Source organism: Talaromyces proteolyticus (assembly GCF_021365285.1).
Source record: "Talaromyces proteolyticus strain PMI_201 chromosome Unknown BGW36scaffold_6, whole genome shotgun sequence".
NCBI classification, from domain to species: Eukaryota; Fungi; Ascomycota; class Eurotiomycetes; order Eurotiales; family Trichocomaceae; genus Talaromyces; species Talaromyces proteolyticus.
In genome coordinates this window covers 2,466,669-2,493,234 of record NW_025764282.1, presented here as the reverse complement: position 1 = coordinate 2,493,234, position 26,566 = coordinate 2,466,669, and the positions used below count along the sequence as shown (strand labels likewise).

Sequence of the window (26,566 nt, the reverse complement as noted above, 5' to 3'; positions counted from 1 at the left end):
CTATTCACTGAACGGCTTTTGACTGGGCGCAAAACACCGCAGATATTTGTGGAGCTGCCGTTCTCAAACCCCGCGAAACTACATGGGTTCTGTTTCGTGGAAAATTGTCTCTCAGCGAAGGCAATATAGTGGGGAACACAGAGGATGGTGAATTTTTAAGAGGGAAACGTCCAGCCTTAGACAACCACCAAAAGTTTCTGAATCTTTAACAGCATAATACTCATTCTATGCTAGAAACTATCCGATATATTCTAAATGTGCTTTACTTAATCATAAGACATTTGTAACAAGCTTAATAATCAACTCTGCCTTTGCCGCATGATTTTCTATACCGCACTCCTCCATTTTTCGGCTATGAGAAACACTATATCCAAAGCAATCCATGATAGCAAACCGGAAGCCATTGCTTAGCAAATAGGACGCAAGTTGTTGTGTCTGTTCCAAAGAGGCTTGCCAAGGGAGAGTGAATGCCTTAATATTCAGTTTTTTCTCTGATGGAAGACGTGCATTCCAGCACTTCTCCAAACGACCTTGCTGTTCATCCAGCGGCACGATGATTGCCACTTTCTCTGCTTCACACCATACACGTTGCAACACCTTTTCCTTTAAAATTTGCCCTGGGAAGACAATTCTTGATCTGGAGGACGCCAAGTCGAATTTGCCTGAACAAGTAAGCACTATAGCATCGAGACGAAGCGCTTCGGCTTCTAATATACCCTTTTGAAGTTCACGCTCAAGCGCCGAATGTGACAATAAAATTTCTGCGCCACTTTTCACATTTGAACTGATCGGAAGCTCCCCTATCTTGGGTGAAAATTTTTCAAGCAGTTCAGCGTGAGTATATGCGTCAAGTGGACAGATATCAACCACCTCAACCCGGGGTAGTTGTTGGAAGTCACTGTCTGGAACAGGATCACTTTGTCCGACGCTCAAGAGACCGATTCTTTTCATAGGAACAGGGATCATTTTTGGAGAGCCAAAAATAATAAGAGAATAGCCTAATAACTTCTGTCGACAATCACGCTAGCTGTCTGGAAGGATCAATAGGTATGTATTACCTTTTTTAAGTGGAATGTGGCTCGTATGTATTAGGTAACTATGTATTGTTAAAAACCGCAAATTACGTCGCAGTCATCACGTTGGGCATCAACTTCAGCTTGCAGATCTATTACATTATTCAGTATGTCATATGCCGTGTGCTCGTCGTGATGATTGGTCAGATTTTGTTGCGCGATCGCGCCTAACACTCCCGCTTGCCACCATATTTTGGAGAATCATTGGTGGAACTATAAATAGAATATTATTATGTATTTTATTCATTGATAAGACGAACTCTGAAGAACTATATCTAAGTAGTGTAACACGGCCTGGCAGGGCCGTGTCCGGGGGTGTCTGGATAGACTAGATGTCGGTGAGTTGAAGTTTCACCGCTTGATATTGATGCTATAGAGCAGGGCTACTAGGGAGGAAGTTATCGGTTTTGACTATATAGTTATAGGAGGCTTCGAACCGAAGACTATTCGAAACCGAGTAGGCTTATATTGAAGGTTATGTCCAAAATTATACAAAAGATATTGCTTGGTTTCCCACCCGGATGGAGGAAACCAAGCCTATATGTCTGACTCTCTACCTCAGGTCATTGATACCTAATCTAACTAGATAAAGGCATATATTGCGAGGTGAGGGGTACTGGCATCATGCCCGGGGTCTCATGGTATCAATTATGATAAGTCACAATTGACCCCCAGGATATCCCCGAGTCCCCCAGTCCTGCCGGATTAGGCCTGAACATGCTTCCTGGTTTTATCCCTGTTACAGTAGAAGGAAGCTCAGATTTATAAATTTAATTATACTTATTAAATACTTATTATATATTTAATTCTCTTTTTTTCTTCTCTATATCTTTTACACCTTTAAAGTATATATTTAAATATATATTTTTATGTAATCTATATCCCATATAGATAGTAAATAGGTTGTGCCCAGCCCATGGTAATTGGTTGGTTGTAGTGTTAGCTGCTTTGAGGGCCGCATTATCTTTAAGTAGTTTAACTTGTCTTTAGCGTCAAGCGAGTTGATTTCGTAACAACGCGGGAACATCGCCAGTTTCGGTGTTTGTTGCAACTTTGTCGGACATGTCTTCGAACGTTGATCGCGAATACTGACCTCCGGATTCCCAACACCTAATAAATCTCCAACCTTGAATGGGATGATATTCAGTTCTAGAAAACTTCCCATACGGCAAGTGATTCCATTTCCACCAGTAATATTTCAAGAACCCCACGTCGTTTGCTATATCCTCGGGATTCGTTCGCCACATTCGTATTTGCCAGGTCAATATGCATTGTAGACAGGTGTACATAGAACCCCTGAGGCTGAAAAGCTCTCCTAGACATTGCTCCGGTGTTAGGTGAGTGCTATGCCGTTATCTCCGTTGTTTCCCCGGTGTTAGGTGAGAGTTATGCCGTTATGTCCGTTATTTCTCGGTTTAACATTGTTTTCTTTCGTCTCCATTGTATGGTCATTTAGCCTTTAGGCCATATCTTAGTCTGGACATTTCTTTTGTAGGGAAATGTATGGAAATATCGTCTCTTTAGTTGTTTAGCTCTTCATCACCATCAGCTCTAGTATTCACCTATAGAGTTTCATCTTCCGCATGTCTGTTAGATTTTAGATAGATCATCTTGACCAATTTCCTATGACTGACATGCTCAACCTTTTCGATAAGAGCTTGTAGACTTTAGAGTCGGCCTGTGGCGGCTTTTACTGCTATTCGGACTAAGAGTGCAAATATCGATAGTATCATGATAAAAAGTAGTCATTATTTCGATGTCAAATGAAAGTACTGTACTGTCAGCAAAAGCACTTCTTTGTTTCCAAGCGCTTTCTAGTGTTCACTTCTTGCCATAGCTCGTCGTGACCCTACGAATCATATGCTGCTCCACGGTAAGCGGATTGTCCTCCTCCAACCCATCCAGCGGAGACAATTTTGCATCACCATTTCCATCAAAAAAGAACACGATACTATATCGGTCTCCTGGCTCGCGATTGATGACGCGGTGCACACTGCTCTTATACTTGTTTTTGGTCCAGAAACTGAGCATGTCGCCAATGTTGACAACGTACACGCCTGGATTCGGCGGAACGGGCTTCCACTCGCCAGTTCTAGAGTCGAGGATTTCCAACCAAGGACCCTTCTCCTGAAGCAGCAGGGTAATGGCGCCAAAGTCGGTATGCACGCTGGTACCATATTGGGTCTTCCCGTTTCTCTCATTCTCCGGGGGCGCAGGCGGGTAATGTAGCATGCACATCGGCGTGATGGGATCGTTGGTGATAAATTCATCAAAGATCTTTGGTCTATACGGGGGCGTGTGCTCAGCGAGTTTCAAGAGACTGATAGAGAGCTTCATCAACGCGGCATGGTACTCCTCAGCAGGCTTGCAAAAATTTATCCACGGGAAGCAAGGACGCATCCGGCCAGACATTGCTTCCCATTAGGAACCGAGTCTGAACACGTGGGTCATCCGTTGGCAGGACAACCCCCATATAGAACCCTTCTTTGAAGTCAGGCAGGACACCATCTTCGTAAGACTGCGAGGCCAGTACATCGTAGCCTCTAAGGCCCTGATTTGAGTGAGCATCTAGGGCCTTTTTAGTCTCATAGGGGAGGGAGAGGATTTTTTCGCCTCGGCAAACAACACCTGTTGAAGATCCTTGCTAATGCCATGGCCAGTGATCTGGAAAAACCCTGTCGAGCGGCAGGCGGACCGCACGATGGGTGGAGAGTGTTTGGGAAACAGTTACCTAAAAGTCCTTACGCGCAAATCAGAGAGCGCTACTATAAGATTCACAATTTGTCGACCAGACAAGGGGAATTTCTGAGTCTCTCCCTTGGAGAAGGGCAATGGACCTGCGTTATGGTAGGTATATATATACGTCATCGGAAAGGCTTTCTTTGCAGGGAGAAAGGAAATCCTCGGAAAGCAAGCTGATACATAGTAGTGTAATTGATCAAGGACCGGCTTTGTTCCATTAAGAGCAAATGACGCTATTGTCGTTTGTCTACGATGTTCAAAGTCGAAAACCGAAAGCCCCGATAAAAATCAAGTATACCCAGGCATATTATTCTTGAACTGTGAGGGGAGGAAATCCATGCTACATACCTGCATATGCGGGCCCGACTTTGATGCTAAGCCGGGTTGTTAAACCCAAGGGCTTCGTTCGATATAAGATCGACCTGGCCGCCCCGCACACAATCGTCGGGTGGGGAAAAAGTAGGAAAACGTGGGGGGCAGTGGGCACGGGTAGAGCCTCTCGAGGAAGATTCTCTGGAGGCAGTTCTCTTGAGCTCTAAAGCGCCTCGACATCTACAGTAGTATGTATACGCTGTTTCATTGATCAATCTATAGAATAATGTATGTGTGTAAAAGGAGTGTATATCTTAAAGGCTGTGCAGCTCAATCAGATCACTCGCAAAATAATACTTAGACTTAGACTGATACATACTTGAGGTAGGGAAGCAATATTTACTTACTACTCTCTCTGTTGAGCAACAAGTAGTAGTAGTACATTCACGCATTTAAGCCACAATATAAGGGCGCTGGTGATGAGGCTATTAGATAGCAAGAGCTTCCGTTATCGATTGCTTAATTTTCTTGGTTCTTCTAAATATATGATTCTGCTCCGAATTGCCCACTTCTTATATTTTATATTTTAGCCTAATTCCTATTATATAAAGAGCCTCCTAAATTTCTAAGTTCTATCACGCTTAAACTAGATGATGATTTTCCATTTTTAGATCCAAGGTATATAGATCTAATCAACTACCTTCACTTACAGTGTCCTTTCTTAGCTAATAGAAACCTTTTAATTAATTTTATTACTCTATGAATTGAGCTTATACGCACTATTCAGTATATAAATTACTAGGCACGGACTAATTCTATACTAAATCATAATACTATTTAATCCTATTAAGCTGAGACTCTAGCATCCAATCAGAGTCTACTAACTTGTTTAAAACGCCTTTTTACTAAGATGAGAGGTCTATATATACTGATTATCTTAACCAATATTAGCCTCTTATAAGAGTGCTAGTAAGTGATATTTTTATGTTGACTGTAGGATTTAAATCTACAAGCCCTGCGCAATCCAGTCTTAATAGAGAGAGCAGTGCGACTTTGTACTGCTAACCCATTTGGGAATTGCTTAGTGCCTGCTAGATGGCGCTTGGCTGATACACCATCCTGCCTAAGTCGGCCAACAAGACTTGTGGCTTCGACGTACGACATGGGAGTTCTATTTGGAGACGGTCCGAACACTGAAGGCTGTATAATTGTCGCAAGAGAAACATGTCTGGAAAAAATCCTTCGTCCTGCCCGCGTTTAAACTAACTCATAGGTTTCCTCGGCCGGAAATAATCCTAAAACCGGGCCTCTCCGCAGGGACCAGAGCCATCTTGGAAGTCAATAAGGAAAACCCCACCACCGGGCCCGCGTCTTGTCGACCAGCTACCAAAATGACGTCCATCGGTCAGACTTGATATAAGTAAGACCAAGAGCCCAGGGTGGAATTCGCGAGGAAGACTTGGTTTATGGTGAAATCTCCGTCCCACGATAGCGACACACACACCGATAAAGTTGCAGCTACAAACCGAACTTTCGCGCAAACTCTCACGGATTGATACTAAGCCCAGTAGTCATGACGCGAACCCTTCTTACCGGTGGAAGTGGCTTCATTGCCGCTCACATTCTCAATGTGCTGCTTAAACGCGGGCATTCTGTCGTGACCACCGTCCGCTCACAGGAAAAGGCAGAGCAGATCAAGACATCCCATCCGGGTGTCTCAAAGGAGGATCTGGATTTTGTGATTGTGCCTGATATTTCCGCGCCTGATGGTAGCTACATGTTTATTTCCCTTTTGGTCGATTTTCCCCATTTGAACGGTCCACGTGCACTAACTGCTAAACTGTATATGATATCCAGCCTTCCACCAGGCGGTCGTTTCTGATCCACCTTTTGAGGCTGTGATCCATACAGCCAGCCCGTTCGATTTGCGTGTTCAGGATGTTAAGAAGGATCTCCTGGATCCAGGTTTGTGCCCCGGATTTCCCAAAATTCCACCTGGAAAACTACTTGCTTATGAGATTGCTCGTCAGCTATCAATGGCACTGTTGGTCTCCTCAAGGCCGTCAAAAACAACGCTCCGTCGGTCAAGCAAGTGGTGCTTACATCTTCCGGCGCCGCAATCCTGGACTTTTCCAAGCCTCAGACATATACTTTCACAGAGGTAACAACTTTATTAATCTCTTAAAACTTATATTCCGTACCCGTGCTAACCTTAACCAAGGCGGATTGGAACAACATGACCTGGGAAGAGGCTACTTCTAGCCCCCTTAATGCCTACCGCGCAAGCAAGGTTTTCTCTGTGAGTTCACAGTTTCAACGCCTGGATTCGACCGCCACGCTGACTACTCCATAATTAATTAGGAGAAAGCTGCATGGGACTTTGTGGAAAAGGAGAAGCCCCACTATTCTCTCACAAGTGTAAGTCGGACAAAATAACCCATGACACTATCAAAAAGGGTCCAAGTACTTAACACTCACACATTATTACTTGTCAGGTAAACCCACCCATGGTCTACGGTCCTATAGTTCATCATATCAAGGATCTTGATGGACTGAATTCTTCCAACGAGCGCATTCGGGACATTGCCTTTGGAAAAGCAAAGGATAGCTGCCCATTCACTGGGGTCTTCCTGTGGGTGGATGTCCGTGACCTGGCATTGGCACATGTTCTGGCAATTGAGAAACCTCAGGCAGCTGGCCAACGGTTCTGTGTTTCTCCAGGGCAGTATTCCAACAAGGACATTGTGGAATGTATCCGGGAAGCATTCCCTGAACTCCGAGACGGTTTGCCGAAGGGAGACGCATTGAAGCCGGGTGATTTCCCTCCCACAGGCTGGTATGGATATGATAATACCAAGTCCAAGGAGGTTTTGGGCATCAGCTATCGACCATTGAAGGAGTGTATTGTCGACACGGTGAACAGTCTTAAGCCGTTTGTCAAATAAAGGCGAAGGCAGAGAAGATAGCATTTGAAATATAAGTAAGGTGAAGCTTGCTAGAGATTGCATTATAATTAGTCGTCAGTTGTCAGATTGGTGGTGATTCGACACTTTTAACATATGTTTACGCCAAGGCGACTCAACGCGCCTTACCGTAGTGTGGATGAAGCTGCCGTACTGGAAGCGGAGCACTTAACTAAGTGGTTTTCCGCGATCGCCACAGCTAGCTGAGCAACTCGTATTTCCTTTCGTTTTCTAGATCTCGCTACGGGTTGTGAAATGCGTACCATACCATGAGGGTCCCAACGGCTGTCTCAGAGTGATGATGATGCTACTGACGGGGGTATAGTTTCACAGAAATGAGGATAGTTATAAAACCCAAATTTAGGAAATACAGCCTAAACTTAGGGATATGGAATCTAAAGTTTGGGATATCTTCCCTAAAGATAGGCTGGTTAGGTAATATTTAGGAAACGCTATAACTTTAAGCTCTATAAAATCTAAATATAGAGATATAATAAGCCTACATTTAGGATAAAGCTTTTTAATTTTAGGCTCTATTTAGATTTTAACTATATTAAATAATTGATAAGATCTGCCTTAAAGCCAATTTACAGTATTACATATAAACAATAGATGCTTTAAAACATATATTATACAAAAACAATAAATCTTTTACGAATTGAGATCACTATAATTTAATGTCCAGACACGTGTTATGGTCCGTGTTGTCCGGAGCACCTAAAATGCGGCACGTCTCTTGCGCCCGGTATATTGCCCCGCAGGCGGGGTCGCCGTCCGTCTTTTCCGTGCCGCTAATTAAATGTTCCCGCCATGAGGGTAAGCCTTATCTACATCTATAACTGCCCTAACACAGCCCGAACCCTTCAAGGCAGGAAGAGAAGTATCGATGACTGAGAATGCCAATCTTAGGTAAACCCAAAATGAACAGGCTGTCTTTATATACACGTTGTTAGTGACTAGAAGCATAGCACCAATGGATTTCTTAGCGTCCCCTATATTTAGCACCCGCTTGTCTGAGGCTCGCGGATATCAAGAGCAAAATGGGTGCACAACGCAGATCTGCCTATAATGCTGCACCAAGCTGAATTTATTGCGAGACTTCTGCGACGAAGATTATCACGTGATTTGCGACATTGTGGAGCTTATCGACACACTCTCCAATATTGGTTACAGTAAGTTTACAAGTCCTATAACGTACGCGCAGACACTCATTTAACTTGTTTGTTTTAGGACTACTGGCATGGCATGGTTTTCGAAGCAACCCGAAGAATGCAGTTTCATGGCTGTCTTGCCTCTCTATAAATTTGGTTGGGGCATTGTCTGGTATATTTCATGTGATGTTGAAAAGATCGTCACAGGCTATGGACGATTTTCCGATGCTCTTCGCCGATGCGGTGGCCCTTACCGTCTTGAGACTATCGGTAGAGGGAAATATTTCAGGAGAAACCTGGCTGCATTTCTTGCCGGGTCTGTCTCAGTTGTATTTTCGGGGCATTTGAGAAAGAACGATAGGCTATCGCACGAAATTGCTTATTTCATTCTGATTTTCATTGTCCGTGGGTACTCACTCTACCATAATTATGGCAACGTTCTGGATCATATCCAGATACGTGCAAATGCCGTCATATGATATATGGCTACGGTTGGTCTGATAGAACTTATACGCACTGGTTGAAGGCTAATTTCGCGATTGATAAACATATACATTTCTGGCTATGTTTGCTGGAAATTAGACCGTCACCTTTGTACGCAGCTTTTATACTAGGAGGTCGGTAGGGATGCCGTGGTGACTTCTGCTAGAATTCCAGCTTGTAGCATTTATTCACTGCTTGGGGTGCATATATCTATATTAGGCTCGTAGAGAAACTCAGAGGATCTACTGCAGAAAGTTACAACAGATTTCTTAAGTGAGATCTTACCAAATAAACTGAGTTTAGATTATATATGCCACCCCAATGTTCGATATTTTCGAAGGATGAAGTACACCAAGTCTATTGCTCTTCTAAGTATATAGTTACTTAGAGATTTATCTATCAAGTTAGTCAAATCAGGGCCTCTAACTTTTGAGTGTGAATTTTTCAGCCTTCTTGTTTGAGGCATCCAAAATAACTCAACGTTACCATCATCAATGTACATAAGGTCAGTACGTGACAGCGAATGCGGAACTATCACGTTTATAAGCCTACTGGGGAGGACGTACGAGTACAATCAGGTGAGTCGCTGAGTGAACGATGTTAAAACTATTGAACAGGTACCGTGATACTCTATGGTGCGACTGAAGAATATATCTTACTATATCCTCACTCTTCCAATCCCATGGATGGATTAGTGTCATACTTTACATTAATTATGCCGAGGTGTTCCTACCAGCGTTAACTATCTCGGGTCTAATCACTTTAATTCATAGTGGAGTATGGATTGTTATTAACTATAATTGACTATGACCAGTGCCACTTAAGCACGAGAAAAGGCCTACGGACCCTCTGTACGGGCATGATAACACGAGTCCGTTTCCACGCACGGATCACGGAGACAGAATCCGCTTTCTCAGTACGTCATTACTCAACGCCAATACCTTTCATTTAATAGATCTTATAATCAGTCTAGGCCTGCATCAACAATTAATTATATTTAAATATTCGATGCTCGAATATTGCAGTTACGGAAGTCGCACAAATTCATATTCAATAAAATGCCTGAGCTAGAAACAGGGGTTCTTTCTAGAAGCTCTGAAACTGGCGTCTTTTTCACAGCGAATACTTCTCAGCAGTCATCGGATGTTCCTCTATGTTCCCGGGGAAGAAGTGCAAATGACGAGGGCACAATGGCACATGTCCATAGATCCTTCAAGCGGAGATGGATCGGCCTTATACAGCTCGTGCTTTTGAATATTATAACAACATGGGATGTTAGTACAAAGTCACTCTCTTCCTAGGCCACTCGACAGTCGTAAATACCATAACTGATTATATTTGTAGTGGGTGTCCTTCGCAGCAAGCGCTGGCATATCAGCTGAGTATTTCGGCGTTTCAGAATCTGATACCAACTGGTTAAGTATAGCGTTTTTAGGCGGATTCTGTGTATTTGCACCGTAAGTTAGTAAAATTTTTCACACCTTTAATTTTCGTTTTCAATATATCATCCATCCCTTATTAACCTGTTCAGAGGAGTCATTTATTTAGTCCCAAAATTCGGAATTAGGTCATCATGTCTCGCCGCGGCTATCCTCTTACTCGCGGGAAACTGGATTCGATACGTAGGGGCTGTGGCTCGAGAGGGGGGTATATTCGGGTTGGTAATGTTCGGTCAGATCTTGATTGGTATTTCGTCTGCATTTGTTCTACCAATTCCGACATCATATAGCCAAATATGGTTCACCGAGAAAGGTCGCGTTAAAGCTACTGCGGTTGCGACATTGGCTAGCCCTTTAGGTGCTGCTGTCAGTACTTCTATATAGAGAATGAACATCTCTGCTGATTGTGGTAAAGCTGGGACAACTCATCTCTCCCTTATGGATGAACAGTGCCGGCGATGTTCCACGAATGATTTTATGGACCTCAATCCTCGTAAGTTGCTGCGGTGAATCACCGTATACATTTTCTGATGCTAAGAAGAGTTCTATTTCATCGATACCGACGATTTTCGTCCCAGACACCCTGCCAGCTCGCGGCCCTTCTTCCGCGGCCGCAGTTTTGGGGTCGAAACAACAACTGTCATTACTCATACACTCCTTACAATTCTGGTTCCTATTTATTCCAGTTCGTTACATTATTTCTATATACCCGCTGCAATGTATTGGCTAATGCTGATGTCGATTGTTTAGTTTTCTGTCTATGTGGGCCTTTTTAATGCTTTGACCACACTCCTTGACCAAATCCTCGGACCTTACGGCGCCACTGAAAGCGAAGCAGGTATTTGCGGTGCAATACTTATAGCATCTGGTATCGTTTCTGCCATCATAGTGTCGTTACTTGTAGATATATCGCAGTCTCATGTTTTGGTTATCAAAGCTCTCAGCCCTATCATCGCTATTTGCTATTTAATATTCAGGTGGATTCCGGATCTATCACCGATAATGGGAGCGTACATTGTGTCGGGCAGCCTCGGTGCCGCCTCTTTTGCCCTTGTACCGGTCGTTTTGGAATGGTTGGTTGATGCGACCTTCCCGGTAGGGGCAGAGTTTACCAGCACAATTTGTTGGATTGGAGGACAGTTCATGGGTATCGTTTCAGTGTTAGTTATGAATGCTTTCAAAGAGGATGGTAATGCTGCTCCTCCATATAACATGAAGCAGTAAGTTTCATCTTCCCGGGATAAGTCTGAATAGACGACTAATTTTTACACGTAAATCTGTCTAGGGCGCTTACTTTCCAGGCTGTATTAGGCGCCGTTGTCTGTCCATTACCGATGCTTGTTGGGGTATTCGGTGGCCTCGCTGAGAATAGGAGACATCAAGCAGGGGTGTGAATAATCTCTGTAGATTTGTATCGAATTCGGCGCGATCATTGAAATCGAGGCTGTGCACTGTTTCCAGAGAAGCACCTGAGATCTAATGCCAGTCATGGGTTCGTATGTTCTAGTTATAAGTCCCTAAGATCTGGAGCACATGGATCATGCTCTCCTATATTTGTTCTCGACAAGTTAGTGTACTACGTAACACGTAATACCTCAAGTGCATTCGACTATAGAATGACCGAGTCGACTAGTGAAGGTCCAGATGAAATCATATATAGACCTTGATTTCTATGCTAAGAATAACAACTCTTTTAAACGTCTTATCATGCTATAAACCATTGACAATCGTATTCGCTAATAGCGAACTAATCCAACACAGTAATAGACTATTTAGGAAGATTTCTCATGAAATAAAATCGGTGTTTTGGACCTATACCGTGATGTCCTACGCAGGTATAAACAACTATCTCGCATTTACCAATAACCCGGTATACGTTTCTTAGTTGACAGTGTTGCTTACTGTACTTGAAATCTTGTACTACCAAATTCATTGCTGCCTGGGTCATCAACAACACCTATGTATTATGTTCCAACTAGCTTTCATCATTGAACTAGGTTTGAATCATGCCGAGTACTGTTCTTACACGTCTAGACTCGATGCCTCTAAATTGTACTCTTGCTCTTTCTATTTTACTAGCTTGTCTACCTAGTACCTTCGTCATATATGGTAAGGAGGTGGACCATCCTGGTATTACGGGACACAAGTAAAGAATGTAGGGGTTAAGAAAATGGTTAGTATTAGGTTAACGTACTTGTATAGCGTACGATACACCTAAGCGAAATATACACCTAACCGCGGTACCATATCTCTTCTACAAATCACTGAATTTCTGTATAGCACAACATGCTTCAAGAAAAGATGAAAGCCAAATTTTACTAGCCCTTCGAGCCATGCAAAATGATTCAAAGCTACGTCCTTGAGCTACAGGAAAGATCTACTTTGTTGATCACCAAAAGCTAAGTCACCTAATCGCCGCCCAGAGCTCCGGACACGTTTCCAGAAAAACCACGACTACCAGAAGGCTAAATAGAAAGGTTTAGAGGTTGTTTCAGCTGGTTTAATCTTGCGCAGAACACAATCGCGGAATATAGTATCAACGACACATATATCTACAACCTTGACAAGGCGGGGTTTTTGTGGGCGTTATTTCAACCAGCTTAGTCGTAACAAGTTCTTACGGGCGTATAAAAGCGAAAAAAATAGAGCTTGGTAATTGAGAATGGGTTATAGTGATCTAGAGTATCAACTCCCAAGACTGGACAGTGCCGTTCATCATTGTTGCCGGCAAAAATCATGGCGTCTTAGTACCAAAACAGTGGATTTCCACCTGGCTGAGTAATCACTGTCTCTGAAAACGGTTAGTCCACAAATGAGCGAGAAATGGATTGGATTCGACATTGCAAGAAGCATACTAGGACTCGAACTATTAGTGGTTACCGCTTGTTAGTCTACGATGAGCACCAGAGCCACCACTCAGGTAAGTCTGAAGATTATTGCAAGGAAAACAACATTATCACTCTTTGTATGCCCCCTCATTCATCTTATATCCTCTAGCCACTCGATTTTGGCTGTTTTGGCCCGTTAAAGAAAGCCTATGATCGGTAAATTGAGGATATGATACAGGCTGATATTCTCCACATTACCAATGTCGATTTCTTTCTTGTGTTCCACACTATATTCAAGGAAAAAATGAAGAAAGCAATATCCAAAAATATTTCTGAAGTGCTGGTTTTCTCCTACCAGACCCTGAAAAAGTTATTTCCGAATTTGATCTCAAGCGAAGGACCCCGACGCCTTCAAACTCTCGCCCAAATACAGCTCAGCCATAGATTTCTCATACTCCTAGTAACCTGATTGAAGCATCATCACAGACCATTTTTAAAGAGCTGTATTACACGTCATCAAAATAGCTCTTCAACATCAATTTACGAAACTGTTGATCATTTTGCGAAAGGTGCGTCGAAAATAATGCTTACGTTAGCCTTGTTGAAGATCAAGAACCAGAGTCTTCAACGGGCAAATGAGGAGCCCAGTTAGCGCCAAAAAACTTGGAAAAACAGGTTTGCAATAAGGAGGCCTACTTACTCAAAAAGTGACTGGTGCTAGGGGATGAAAGAGATACTGAGCAGCAAGTAAAGATGGAGTAAGGGCGAGTAGGGGTCGGAAGCCGAGGGAGGAAACGCGTGCGCGACGTTGTGGCGGCTGCCACGCGACTGGGCATAATGCGTGCACGTGTCAAATTATAGTAGAGACTTCTGAAGAGAGGATTCTTAGTTGTTTTAATTAATTCAATGTGTTGTGGTTGAATAGTTATAATTTCGTCGTAGTATCGCGGTTAGCCATATCCTTCGCTATACAAGTCCGTTGGAGGTAGTAAGATGAAAATTAAATAAGACGCAGGAAAAACTAGCGTATATAAAATGCAGGTAGCTGATACGGGATGTCTTAACGCACCAATCAGATAGTTAAAGGTACATACTAATTTATTTCTAATCAATCTAAAATTATCAGTCCAAAACATGAGAAATGCTTAGTGTCAAGGCATCGCACAATTGGACCCCGTAGAAACCCCAGCCATGGATATTATGGACGAAGGCACTTCCGATAGAACAGCCAGCGCGTGCGCAATTCGGCCTGGACAAAAGGAGGGTATCTCAACATCAAAGACCGAATATCCAAGCTTTATGCGATAGTATTCGACACTTCGGTGGGGGGGCTCCTCGACGGCTTCGTCACGGTCATCGAACCGCGCGGTATATATGCCGAGGGCTTCTTTAAACTCTCCACTAAGCTTCTGTGATGACTAAAGCGTAGAAAATGGCTATTCTCTAGAATTAGGAGTGGCTAGACTATCATATGCAACTAGTTCCAAGTCATGCATAGTAGCCGCCATCGGCCCAACGACCCCCTCATATTGCACATCTGTCGATTTGGGCGATCAGAAACCCATCCATGTGAGGTTTTAAGTCCGTATATGCCACAAAAGGTTGAAGGAATGCGTATCGATCCTCCCTAGTCTGCACCTCGTGCTATTAGAACTGGACCCGCGGCGACCACATAACCCGATCCTCCTGAAGATCCTCCTGCGTAGTATTGTCTGTTGTAAGGATTATGTGGTGTCCCAGAGTGAGTATTGTTGTTATTCGTATGTAAGTAAAACGTCAGGCCCAAGGTTCCATAGTGATGAAAACTACCTGCCTAAACCTAGCTCGTGCAGGCTGAGTTTGTCAGGCACAACGGCTCCTGCCGTCTCCTACTACATCACACACCGGCTAGTGCCTCCCCCACTAGTTTTATACTCTTGTCTAGACCCTAGACGCGTTTTATAGCCCTCGATATTTGCTCAATCTTTGATACAGACGGGGACACCATCTAAAAGACCCAGGGGCTTACTGGCTGAAAACCTCTTTGCTCTGTGGATGCTTCTGTAGCAGGCAGTACCAGGTCTTATCATATTTCAGTAAATGCAGCCGAATGAGAGCTTGCAGGACTTAAATCATGTCTTATCATGGCCAGGAATGACTTCAAGACAGCTGTTAGCGTTATGACCTGGGCAACGTAAAGCTTATGAAGATCTGCCGCAGAGCAGTACCCCGACTTTAAGATTTTAGAATCTGTCTGATCGTTGCGATCACATGTGGGCTGTGGTAAATGTGAGAATAGTGGTGATGTTCTGACCATTATTACAGTCGGATCGTACCTTGGTTCATAAGTCTCGAGAAAAGTTAGATCTCGCAATATAGTAAACCCAACATTTTTCCAGAGTAGCTGCTGCAAGAGATCAGAATTTGAGATACTGTATTTGCAATGTAAGTAATGCAACATAAAATCTAAAGGGTTGATGACGAACATACAAGAACAGATGCGGAGGCTCAATCTACGTAGCACAGGGTTTCTATCCTGCTTCCTTTCGTACGGGTATCGTATCCGGCTGCAGCCTCGCATTTGGATGTTGACAAAAGGCTGACACATCTACTCTTGCCAACAATGCTAGCGTAGGTATTCTTGCTGAGCTTTCTTTGTTATAATAGGCAAAAGCCACTCTAAAAGACGACGCTTTAAAGCAAAAACCTGTCAAAAGAATGACATTAATAGAGACTAGAGAAGCCCCGTGAACTAATATCATATGCCGATCAGATACGGCAGACTAAATCGAAGTTAGGGACAATGACATAAAAGTAGATCGTATTGCCACATAGATCCACATATACACATACAGCAGTTACACCGATTTGATTAGATAATATAATACTACTAACACTTGGGTAATAATTTTATGAGTTGCTGTGGGCGGTGTGCCATTGTCCCTAACTTCGATTTATTCCGCCGCATCAGACATCGTCGGAGGCAGCATATCATGCAGCGCATTCGCAGGCCTAGACGCTAAAGAACAGAATTCCTAGCGGGGACGGATTTACATACAGTCCTGCCTTTCGACTTTTTTCATACAAAATGGAGCTTAAGTCCGCATTACGAGAAGAAACTAATTCTCAAAGCGGCAGAAGAAAAATTACGCGGATTTTTCTCTTGTATATCGGGGTTTTCCCTTCCGCTTTCCGCCCGGACGGGACATGGAAAATTCATCGCGAATGTGGCCGGATTTCCGCTTTTGCATCTCGTGGTTTTGGTGAAGCATATTATAAAAACCGTCAGTACGGATAAGTAGGTTGATTATTTTACAGATATTGCCCCTCACCTACGTGTTACAAGCACATATCTATCATCTTTCTTACAACATGGCATCAACAACCCCTTATCGATTGCTAGATCCGCCATCAATGGCCGACCCTACACCGTTTTTACATTCACACGTCTGCACGGTTGCCCCGGGTACGACAGTGGTATACACAGCTGGACAGATTGGTATGGACAAAGGGTACAAAATTCCAGAGAATGATGAGGAACAAGTCGTTTTGGCGCTTGAAAACCTACGCAAGTGTCTTGAAGCAGCAGGTGCGACAACCCGGGATATTGTAAAAGTGACATTTTACGTCGTCGCTGAAAATCCTATCGCCCATCCAAGTGCTCGATTACTTGCTGCGTTTCTAAACGGCCACCGGCCAACGAGTGTGTGCGTGCCACTACCATCGTTGTCTACACCTGGCGTGAAGTTCGAGGTCGAGGCAATTGCCGCCGTTCGAAGTCTTGTGGACCATAAACCCCTATCATGGACTTTCCCTCCCGCATTGACTGACGTCATCGTTGTTGGTGCCGGGCTGAGCGGCCTTCAAGCAGCCTATGATATTCAGAAAAGTGGCTTGTCGTGCGTGGTTCTTGAGGCAAGAGATCGAGTTGGCGGTAAGACATATAGCATCCCACAAGCTAATGGCCGAGGAATTATCGAAGCTGGTGGTGCCTGGATCAACGACACCAACCAATCCAAGGTTTCCTCTCTTGCGAAGCGATTCGGACTGGAATTTGTCATCCAGACCATGGAGGGTGACAGCATCATGCACGAACCCGGAAGGCCTGGTCAGCGGTTCCCTAATGGCCAGCTCCCAGAAGTAAGTATTAAAACTACAGGACAAAACGACCGTTGGCTGATAGGCGAGTCGATAGAACCTTGGCCTGGAGGCAATAACCGAAATTGCGTCTCTGTTTGCTCGCCTAGAAGAACTCAGTCTCACTTCAGACATCACAAAAGACAATTCCAAGCATGACGACATTACACTAGAAGAGTTTATACAGGTTGAAGGCTGTGGAGCAACTGCCGTTGCGAATGCCGCAATCCTAACTCGAGCTCTTCTTGCCCTGGAACCATCCGAAATCAGTGCATTATACTTTATAATGTATTGTAAGAATGCAGGAGGATTGGAGAGATTAATGTCTGATGGTGTTGGGGGTGGCCAGTATATGAGAATTAGACAAGGTACGCAACGATTCCTTTGATACGATATAGTCGCTAAACATTGTAAAGGTGCGCAGGCGATTGCAGAAGGTTTGAATTCCTCTCTCATCCCCGGTTCTGTTCACCTTTCCACACCCGCAACGGCAATCATCCAGCGTGAATCTGGACTCCTTGTTGAAATCGACAGTGGTGTCCGACTGCGATGCAAAAAAGTGGTAGTTTCTATACCGACCCCGCTGTACAGCACTATTGCATTCGACCCGCCCTTGTCTGATCACAAACTGCAGTATAGTTCTAGAACGAAGTTAGGTGAACTGTCCAAAATAATCCTGGTGTACGATCAGCCATGGTGGAGAGCCCGGGGGCTGTCTGGAGTTTCGCAATCGTCCTTAGGCCCGATCTGTGCCACTCGTGACTCTAGTATCGATCAAGATCAACATTATTCTTTGACCTGCTGGGTTAGTGGAGAACCAGCACGACAGTGGTCCAAACTCCCACAAGAGGACCGTCTACAGCGCGTCCTAGGTCAGATAGAAGATATGTTTGGTGATACCATCCCCGTCCCCATCCAAATCTTGGAAAAGGAGTGGAAAAAAGATGTATGGAGCAAAGGGGGGCCCTGCCCGACGACGCCTCCCGGAATACTATCCGTTCACGGCCACGCTCTGTCTATGAGTGAAAGAGACATTCATTTCGTAGGAACAGAAACAGCAGAAGTTTGGACGGGCTATATGGAAGGTGCACTAAGATCAGGGGCTAGAGGCGCCGAAGAAGTGATCAAGTCTCTCTTGTAAAGTAAATAGTATTCAAGCCTCTCTACATAGTAAATAGAACTCAAGGCCCTCACTACTTTTTTATCATATCCGTGCAACTGGCGCTCAGCAAACACCCTCATACTCAAGTACATTAAAAGCCCAGGGGTTCATTTTCACGGACAGACACGTCGTTTTCCAAAACGTCCAATAACTCGAGATTGGTACCGAAGTCATAAAAGTAAGGTGCTGTTATGTCGTCAGATTGCGTGCGAGAGACCAACTCCCTTTCCAAGTCGTAGCTGGGTAAATGTCCTTGGGTACTGCTGGCTGAGATGTTCTACAGAATGTATTGTCAGCACCAGTTTAGGTATCTCTTAATGCTCTGCATACCGTTAACTGAGAATCTGACTGTAGTGCGAAGATTTTGTCCTTTATATTACAAAACTCAACAGTCAAATCCTCGAGAAATGTTTCTGGGAGCGGATTCACGGCTTTTAGACGAAATAATGTTACAAGTAGGAACTCCAGTGACTTTTCTTGAGCTTGACATGGCTGGGACTCAAGTGCTTTTGCATACACTGCTGCTGCAACATAAACACACCATGCAACGAGAGGGTGGATCTGGTTTCATTATACACATTAGCTGCATTTCGAATAAAACCCAAGACAGACTGACCAGCAGAAGATCGCTCTGAGAGACTGCTTTTAAGATTGTAATAATCTTCTCAGCTGCTTCAACCCGCCTCTTCTTACTCTCCAACAGCAATTCCTTCGCAACCCCATATTTTTCGGCATGTATCTCCGCTGCTTGATGCACACAAATCGTCGAACTAGGAACAATGATATTGATAAACACAAGGCGTATATCCCAGTTCCAGGAAGATACAATCAGGTGATTAGGCACACAGAAATCAACATTTAATGTAGTCTCCAGATGCCTATTTCTGCCCCAGAAATCGCTTGAAACTCCAGAAATGGTATCAAGGCCGAACCGGCGAGCTTCTCGAAGCTTCCGGCTGCAGATATCTGCCATCACCACTGTCGCAGAAAAGGAGGACAAGGATACACTGCCGTGATGTATCAAAGCCTCGGTCAGCGTTATACTTGACGCCCCAGAAGAGGTCTGAAATGCGTGCTCTGAGACAGGCAGAGTTATACAGATCTAGGTACAAATAGTAAGTTTTCGGAACATCCACAATGGTTTGCAGGGTAAGCACATTCATATAGAGATAAACGAATGGCTTACATCGTGCTCATCAATTATCATTGGCCAGTCATGACCGACACTCGCAAACCGGTCCATGCAGAATATTACCCAAAATGTTCTTCGCTGCTCTTCGCGCCCGACCCAGTCCAGGCTCGCCGGTGGGAATATTTCGACACGTGAAGATCTTACGTCGTCGGGAAGATGCAGCCCCATCATTTGAGATATTCGAATGGCCCGGCCAATGCTCATATAAGATCGGTGGAAATGCATTCGCGTCAACTCATATGTACCAACAATTACCCAAGTCTGCGCCTGTGCGAGGGTAATAGAATTTAGGCACTGATCGCGGATTTCAGCATCCTCTAGGCATTTTCGCGCGGCTTGGTAGAATATCTCATGTGATACCGGCACGATTTTCGGGTACATTGAGGCTGTCAATGCGCAGATTGCATATCGTAAATACAATGGAGGTCGAGCATCGTCTTCAAGACTTATACTGCGGAAATATCGATCTTGATGCATCATAGGTATCGACAGATGGACCTTATCAAAATAGATGTGCTCTCTATTTTCCGTCAGCTGAGAAACATAATCACTAATAATGGTAGGAATGATAGACATACAGTTGGACTAGATAATCTTCTGCCGGTGCGAATTCCAAAGCCTCCGAAATATCATGACGAAACCCTCGACAGGGTGAGGCTCCTTTTGTCTTCGTAGATAGTATATCTTCGATCTCAGCTACGTACAAATCAGAGTCTCCGTTCTTTTGAATCTCGGGAATAGGCATACACACCCAATCTCTGCTCTAATCGTTGCTCCCGTGCTTTGCTCAACGTCACTCTTGTAGTGTTGCGAAAAATACATTCTCGACCATACTTCACGCAACTCGTACACACAGGAAGTTTCTTGTCGCATTTCAACTTGCGCTTTTTGCAGAATTCACAGGCCATCATGGTCTGAATTCGGTCTAAAATGTAACAGTTGCTCGACAAAGAGTTGTGCACGATGTTAGGTTATCGTGTCAAGTTGGCCTCGGTGACGTGAACTGTTAGATTGATTTCTGATACAAGAATAGCGATGCCTACACTAGTGCTTATATTGCTGCCTAACCCCTGAGAAACTGTACATAAATTACGCCCCAAGGATATGCATGTCTTGATTTGGAGAGAAGAAAGCAACTACGAAAACAGAAAACTACTCACTCATTTCAATTATCCCATAGAAAATCTATGCACGTCATAAATCACTAGCCAGGCTGACATGTTGGTCAATTTACCATGAACACTGGTTTAACACCACTCATTTCTATTAACGCAATTGGTAAGCGCAGCCGCCACTGTAAGCGAACCGACACCGAGTTGGCCACTTCCACTCCAAAACGCGCTCTATTTTTATTCTATACAATTCAACGCGTCAATATGTGTTGGTTTCGTAACATTTAGCCTAGGTTTCACATTCGTAACAAATATGTGCGACGCTAATCTGCAGCACGGTGCCGCTTTATGCACAGCTCGATCAGCTGGCTATACGAATGATGATCTGTCGTATTTCAATATCCAGCTGAACGAATCAAAACTTGCTGTGAATGGCGGATACCCGGCTTCGGGCACGGGCACATCCAGAAAACGTAATTAGATTTCTTGGCGTGTAGCACGTATGACCAAGAAATGCGGGGTCGGAACAAAAGACAACATCGAATTGCAGAGTTTTCGCAGTAGCTAGAAGAATTTTTGCCACTAACTTGAATACTTTATTCTATTGATACGGATTGAACTTCAAGCGAAAATGGTATACTGCGGAAAGCCTAGTAGAGGCTGCGCCAACTGTCGGAAAAGAAAGATTAGGGTACGAGCTGGTTCTCTACTAGAGATTGACGCCTCGGTCAACTCATCTCACCCATGTGTATATAGTGCGACCTGGCCGAACCGTCATGCCTCAAGTGCCAGAGAGCTAGATTCTCATGTCCTGGGTATCGCAATCTGATAGAGGTGAACTTCCGAGATCAATCCCAAGAAGTTGTTAGGAAAGCCTGCCAATCAATCCCTTATACGAAAAAAGAATCCCATATCGCCAGCACGCAATGCAAGTACCAAGACTTGCGGCCCAATCGACTTCTAAGTACTTTAGGCGTCTCTAATCTAAAACGAAGTCAGACATGGCAAATAGACTATGCCCTCTCTACGAACCCGAGAGACCAGTCCATCTGTGTCTTTCTGCACAATTTCGCTCCAGACGACTCTGTCGTGACGAAGGTGCATTTGACTACCTCGCAAATTATTAGCCAAGCAACTTCGTGCTATGCTGTTCGCTGCGCTATATCTGCAATTGGTCTTGCGTTCATCGCAAACACACGAGGCCAGCCCAGTCTCCTGGCAGAGGCAAGAGAGGAGTACGCTACCGCATTACACCTGACTAACATGGCTCTCATGAATGAGAGAATGTCGTTAGAAGACACTACTCTTAGCGCTGTCATTTTACTTGGGATGTTCGAGGTAAGTTCGACGCCAATTTGAAGTCGTAAAGCACTTGTATCACTGAATATCTTGTCCAGGTGATGGCTGGTGCAGCTCCTAAATCGGTGGATAACTGGCAAAAGCATATAAACGGCGCAGCGACGCTTTTACAAATATGGGGCTCTCGTCAAAAATTGACGCTCACTGGCATTCAGCTCTTCATGCAACTGAGAGCTGCGGTGGTTTGTTTGGCTAGTTTTGTATGAAGGGTCACCGTTTTCTGATCGATTTTCTAGATGGCGAACTGTCTTCGAACCCAAACTCGAGTACCAGAAACGATAAAACAGTTGTCCAAAGTTGTAACGCTGTACAGATCTGAAGAAATTGTTCATTCTGAGACTTTGGTAAACCTGGTGGCTGAAGTTAGCGACTTCATCGCTGAGGTGAGAGCTGATGGAATACCTGATTACGTTGAAGTAATAGAGAGGGCGAAGGATCTCGATAAAAGACTTGAAGCATGGACCTCCAATCTCTCTACCCGTTGGCAATACGCTGTACACACTTACTCAGGAAGTCAACATCTATTACCTAACCATACTTGCAACGGCTCCTACCATCTCTATCCCGATATTTGGGCTTGCAACATTTGGGCATACTATCGGACTGCTCGTATTATCCTTAACTTGGTTATTCGAGATCGGATACCACCACCACCAAACACTTCTTCTCGATGGGGAAGTGTATTTAATGCCGCTAATAGAAATATCGAAAATCTTGCGGTGGATATTCTTCTCAGTGTTCCGTTTTCAGTTTCTCTACGGTTTTCTCCCCCTTCATTGAGCGAAGGGGATTCACAAGCTGGGGGTTGCTTAGGCGGATACTCCATATTATGGCCTCTTTATGTGGCAGCTAGTGTCTCAGCTCCCAACTCTCTACATCGAAAATGGGCTGCCAACCGCCTAGAGTATATAGGACATACCATGGGCATCGGACAAGCATTTCTCATGGCTAAAGTTGTCCGAAATGAGCTTCCGCATGAGTGTTTATCGATATATGACTACTGTCGGTCGTACCGTCCCAGCATTTGAGGAATGGCAATGTCAAATGATATCCAAGCCTTTAATAAACAAAGGTTTAATTTTTCTCGGTGAATTGCTTTCATTCCGGGTATTGATTTGGGAGGTGATATTAAATTGAAGAAAAAGGGGATATTCCCCAATATGCTTCTTGCAACTATCCGGTTCGATAGGAAAGGAAAAAAATTAAAGGCGTCTATGCTTGTTAGACGGCTGGGTGACCAGGGTAAAACCCGGGAAATATATCAGCATTGCTAGATATAACATCCGACTCTTCATGAACCCTCCACATTATGAGACTAGCCGCTTCCTGCAGTCCTAGTATTCTTGACATAGTGTTTGCATGCAGCCAATCATAAGTTTCTATCAATGGCGTGCAAGTTGCATAGTGCAGTTACTATAGTGTCACATGCACGGACTTAAGAGTCCCATTCCTAGCAGTAGGCGCTATCAAGGGACAGTTATTATTACACTTCCTTATGCCTAGTCTGACTGGGCTGGCGTTAGACCCATGCCGGGGTTTCCACAACTCAAAACACTTTCAGCTTCTTTGAGTCGTATCAGGTGTGGCCACGCCACTGTTGGGTGCCTGTGACCACCCCTATAGTAAACCCTAGGACCGATAATTTTTAGGATGTTGTGTAAAATCACATCTCTGCGGCTCGTCTAAGTATCAAGATAAAAGCTTTAGTTCCTGTGTGAATTCTGTGCCAATCTTTTTGATTTTTATAACGAGCGACAGGTTGAATTGTCATCAGACTTCCTGCAGCAATGTCTAGGCTAGTCTTGATATTATAGTAAATAGAAATTTGAGTAGTTGCCTATATTTTTGTGTAAGGTTGGTATCTTATTCCAGTGTACGAAACACCGAAAAGATACAGCCCGAATAAGTAGAGAAAAAGAGAAAGCTGTAATAAAAAAGACAGCTTGGCTACATCCTTAGGTCTTGGTTTTGTTCTAAAAGGTAGATTGGTTGTCCTATGCTATTACTAGTTGTTTTGATCTCACGCTGTGAACTAGACCATAGAAAAATCAGAAATAATTCGGAAGATAACTACTGTACTGTACTGTATCATTCTTTCAGGTCTGTCTTTTTATTCAAAATCTCTAGCCAAGGATTCTCTAGTTCATCGAGTGACGGCCGATTTTAGTACAAGGAATTTTAGTGCAGTATTAGTGTGTCACTAGATTGAAAGGGGAAAAGCCTGAATTTTGAATAATTGGGAACTAGATCTAATTAATACCTAATTTACTAGTGGAACTGATCGCTTATAATCACCCAAATAATAGCAAAGGGAGTTGATACATGCACCCAACAAAATACAGCGTACACCCGAATTAATTTTTTCTGTGTAAGGCGTGTAATTAGCTTTTTAATAATTTATTAGTAGCATTGATCGTTTTAGGCTGTCATTTGGTTCGGTTCTGGTCCTGAGTTTCTGAACCAAATCCAAAAATGGGTCGGTTTGGTTTGGTCCCTAATATTGGAACCAGAACCGAAAATCGAACGGTTCTGACTCTCTAAACTGAAACCGAACCACGCTAAAGAAGAATTACTAATTATGGTTAGATTGGTCTGAGTCTAGTCCAGTTTTTATTCAGATAACCGAATCGTATTAAAAAATTTTTAACTATAGTTAGATTTTATCCTTAAAAATATATTAAAATCTCTCTAAATTTTAGTGAATTAGATAGATAAATAATATGAAAATTAAAATTAATTATTTAAATTATAATTTTCTATCTAATTGTTGAAATATGCTGAAAAAATAGATAGGTAATGATGAATATTATAAAACAGGTACAGAAATATATATATATTTTCTTTAATAGATAGATTGATTGTTGGCTATACAATATAATTCAAAAAATATAAATAAAAAATAGAAAAGGTATCATTGCTATCTGAATAATTCTTAGATAATAATCTAAATATTAAGAATTTATTATAATATTTATAAAAATATCTAAAACAAAGTCCTAATTTAAAAAATAAGAATTTAATTTATGAAAAGCTGCTTTAGAAATGATTATATAATCAATAATAATTATAAAGGATTAGGGTTAATCCTAAATATATTAGTATTATTAATGGAAATCCATTAGTATTCAGATATTCAGATAAAACCGAACCGAAAATCCAAACCGAACCAGACCCAAATGGGCCCCAAAAAACCATATGGTCCTGGACTTGGTGAACCGAACCGCTTCGGTTCGCTGTATATAGGACCAGAACCGGACCATTCGGGTTTCAGATCGGTTTTGGTTCGGTCCGAACCGAACCAAATGACAGCCTAGATCGTTTCTTCGAATTAAAATTTTTTAAGTCTTTCACTGCTTTTTACCAATACTAATAAATCACCTCTTTAGGATACAGCTTGGGGTGAGTATAAATCAGATTAATTTTATATTAAACCCTATAAAATGCTTAAATTAACGCTTTAGAGCCTACTATTGTTGAGAAACATCAGGGCAGACCTACAGTATATAAAAAGGGCATAAAAGATCTTAATACATAGAAATGCTATATTAGAGGAGCAAATCGATAAATCTACGCATTAATCTATATATATTACTGATGTTATATATATATAATAAGATAATCAATATATGGTCTATATAAGCAATGCAGATAGTATTATTAGAAGTAACAGTGCGCTATCCTCAAATATCAATATAGAGGTAAATTTGGCATTAAGTAGAAAGCATATGATATTAATGACTTTAGAATCGCTTAATACTAGGGAAAATAGCAGCGAGTTCGAGTTAATAAGGTCCTACTTTAACTGAGCTTCTACTGTGCTGAGAAGCATGTTTTATAACAGTGATCTGCCTTCACAGTTAATTGTAATATTGGAATCTCGGCATACTCAATCTCAGGAGAGTATCAATATAGAGGCTTTAGAATCTCTAGATATACTTTAATATGACAATAAGACTGAGGATGAGGTTTAGACAGTTATCTAGAAGACTAGCACACTATAAAAGTGAATTTTCCATGTTTTTGTTAGGCAAATATAACTTCCAGTTGAGAATTGATATATGCACCCCTAATCTAATTATTATATTTGGCGGTGAATATGACCTACTACAAGTTTACTACATACACCTTAATCGCTTCAAAATCGAGGAATTGAAAATTTCTATGGGGGGCCATAAAGCGACCAAATTTATTAGTATTTTACTAAGAAAATTGATTTCCAGCTAGACTCAAAAAATATTAGTTCGGGTGTACGGTGTAACAATCGGGGTGCACGTATTAACTCCCATAGCAAATTCTCGAAATTGCATAGAAAACAACGCGTAAAAACCACGGTTCTGACATTACCGTTCCATGGCGCGTTATATTGCACTACCTAGCTAACATCTAGACTTGCAAGCGCGGACCTACACCCGTAGGTTTTTACGGACTTTTACGCGTTAGAAAAAAATTGAGTTTAGTGGCAAATTCGATTGGATTGAGATACAAGCCTGAGTTGCAAAGAACTCATCTATCTAGACGTATTTATATACAAATTTACACTAATATTTGCCACCAGGGATAAGGTATTGAAAATTGAGAAATGTCGAATTTTTTGGGGGATGTTTTGGCGCTATTGAGCGTAATTTTGGGCCCCA

The 26,566-nt window shown here is 42.9% G+C and overlaps 8 protein-coding genes across 8 annotated transcripts; 5 read left to right on the top strand and 3 right to left on the bottom strand.

Annotated features, from left to right (window-relative positions):
* Positions 1-183: 183 nt before the first annotated feature.
* On the bottom strand, positions 184-1,141 carry BGW36DRAFT_379794 (uncharacterized protein; the record flags this gene model as incomplete). The annotated part of the gene is made up of 1 exon (XM_046216262.1): positions 184-1,141. A coding segment is annotated over exon 1 (494 nt), but the record flags the coding sequence as incomplete, so codon positions are not given.
* A 1,753-nt stretch (positions 1,142-2,894) lies between these two features.
* On the bottom strand, positions 2,895-3,941 carry BGW36DRAFT_397555 (uncharacterized protein; the record flags this gene model as incomplete). The annotated part of the gene is given in 4 exon segments (XM_046218315.1): positions 2,895-3,437; positions 3,457-3,657; positions 3,702-3,748; positions 3,911-3,941. The coding sequence occupies 4 exon segments, from the start codon at positions 3,939-3,941 to the stop codon at positions 2,895-2,897; spliced, it is 822 nt and encodes a 273-aa protein (XP_046072687.1).
* Positions 3,942-5,585: 1,644 nt separating this feature from the next.
* BGW36DRAFT_342185 (putative dihydroflavonal-4-reductase) lies at positions 5,586-7,072 on the top strand (the record flags this gene model as incomplete). Its single annotated transcript, XM_046213117.1, has 6 exons — positions 5,586-5,896; positions 5,985-6,092; positions 6,158-6,288; positions 6,349-6,426; positions 6,489-6,545; positions 6,623-7,072. The coding sequence occupies exons 1-6, from the start codon at positions 5,701-5,703 to the stop codon at positions 7,070-7,072; spliced, it is 1,020 nt and encodes a 339-aa protein (XP_046072686.1). The 5' UTR covers positions 5,586-5,700.
* An 870-nt stretch (positions 7,073-7,942) lies between these two features.
* BGW36DRAFT_407879 (uncharacterized protein) lies at positions 7,943-9,039 on the top strand. The gene is made up of 2 exons (XM_046219063.1): positions 7,943-8,262; positions 8,321-9,039. The coding sequence occupies exons 1-2, from the start codon at positions 8,159-8,161 to the stop codon at positions 8,718-8,720; spliced, it is 504 nt and encodes a 167-aa protein (XP_046072685.1). The 5' UTR covers positions 7,943-8,158; the 3' UTR covers positions 8,721-9,039.
* An 875-nt stretch (positions 9,040-9,914) lies between these two features.
* On the top strand, positions 9,915-11,557 carry BGW36DRAFT_296684 (major facilitator superfamily domain-containing protein; the record flags this gene model as incomplete). The annotated part of the gene is made up of 7 exons (XM_046211294.1): positions 9,915-9,998; positions 10,069-10,181; positions 10,256-10,529; positions 10,579-10,656; positions 10,705-10,848; positions 10,914-11,383; positions 11,449-11,557. The coding sequence occupies 7 exons, from the start codon at positions 9,915-9,917 to the stop codon at positions 11,555-11,557; spliced, it is 1,272 nt and encodes a 423-aa protein (XP_046072684.1).
* A 4,827-nt stretch (positions 11,558-16,384) lies between these two features.
* BGW36DRAFT_296229 (monoamine oxidase) lies at positions 16,385-18,248 on the top strand (the record flags this gene model as incomplete). The annotated part of the gene is made up of 3 exons (XM_046211245.1): positions 16,385-17,110; positions 17,166-17,475; positions 17,524-18,248. 3 exons carry the CDS (start codon positions 16,385-16,387, stop codon positions 18,246-18,248), a joined length of 1,761 nt encoding a protein of 586 aa, XP_046072683.1.
* A 56-nt stretch (positions 18,249-18,304) lies between these two features.
* Positions 18,305-20,446, bottom strand: BGW36DRAFT_177531 (fungal-specific transcription factor domain-containing protein). Its single transcript, XM_046209694.1, has 5 exons — positions 20,040-20,446; positions 19,456-19,981; positions 18,886-19,371; positions 18,600-18,830; positions 18,305-18,546 (listed from the first exon to the last, which is right to left on the bottom strand). Exons 1-5 carry the CDS (start codon positions 20,204-20,206, stop codon positions 18,361-18,363), a joined length of 1,596 nt encoding a protein of 531 aa, XP_046072682.1. The 5' UTR covers positions 20,207-20,446; the 3' UTR covers positions 18,305-18,360.
* Positions 20,447-21,095: 649 nt separating this feature from the next.
* Positions 21,096-23,020, top strand: BGW36DRAFT_379783 (uncharacterized protein). Its single transcript, XM_046216261.1, has 4 exons — positions 21,096-21,264; positions 21,330-21,911; positions 21,971-22,114; positions 22,169-23,020. Exons 1-4 carry the CDS (start codon positions 21,205-21,207, stop codon positions 22,958-22,960), a joined length of 1,578 nt encoding a protein of 525 aa, XP_046072681.1. The 5' UTR covers positions 21,096-21,204; the 3' UTR covers positions 22,961-23,020.
* The last annotated feature ends 3,546 nt before the right edge of the window (positions 23,021-26,566 follow it).

Coding starts and splice junctions, on each gene's coding strand:
- BGW36DRAFT_379783 (XM_046216261.1), top strand. CDS start 21,205: ATGGTATACTGCGGAAAGCCTAGTAGAGGCTGCGCCAACTGTCGGAAA. Junction 21,265..21,329: donor GTCGGAAAAGAAAGATTAGG/GTACGAGCTGGT, acceptor ATGTGTATATAG/TGCGACCTGGCCGAACCGTC. Junction 21,912..21,970: donor TTTTACTTGGGATGTTCGAG/GTAAGTTCGACG, acceptor TATCTTGTCCAG/GTGATGGCTGGTGCAGCTCC.
- BGW36DRAFT_407879 (XM_046219063.1), top strand. CDS start 8,159: ATGCTGCACCAAGCTGAATTTATTGCGAGACTTCTGCGACGAAGATTA. Junction 8,263..8,320: donor ACTCTCCAATATTGGTTACA/GTAAGTTTACAA, acceptor TGTTTGTTTTAG/GACTACTGGCATGGCATGGT.
- BGW36DRAFT_177531 (XM_046209694.1), bottom strand. CDS start 20,206: ATGCCTATTCCCGAGATTCAAAAGAACGGAGACTCTGATTTGTACGTA. Junction 19,372..19,455: donor TGATAATTGATGAGCACGAT/GTAAGCCATTCG, acceptor ATTTGTACCTAG/ATCTGTATAACTCTGCCTGT. Junction 18,831..18,885: donor CTCAGAGCGATCTTCTGCTG/GTCAGTCTGTCT, acceptor TAATGAAACCAG/ATCCACCCTCTCGTTGCATG.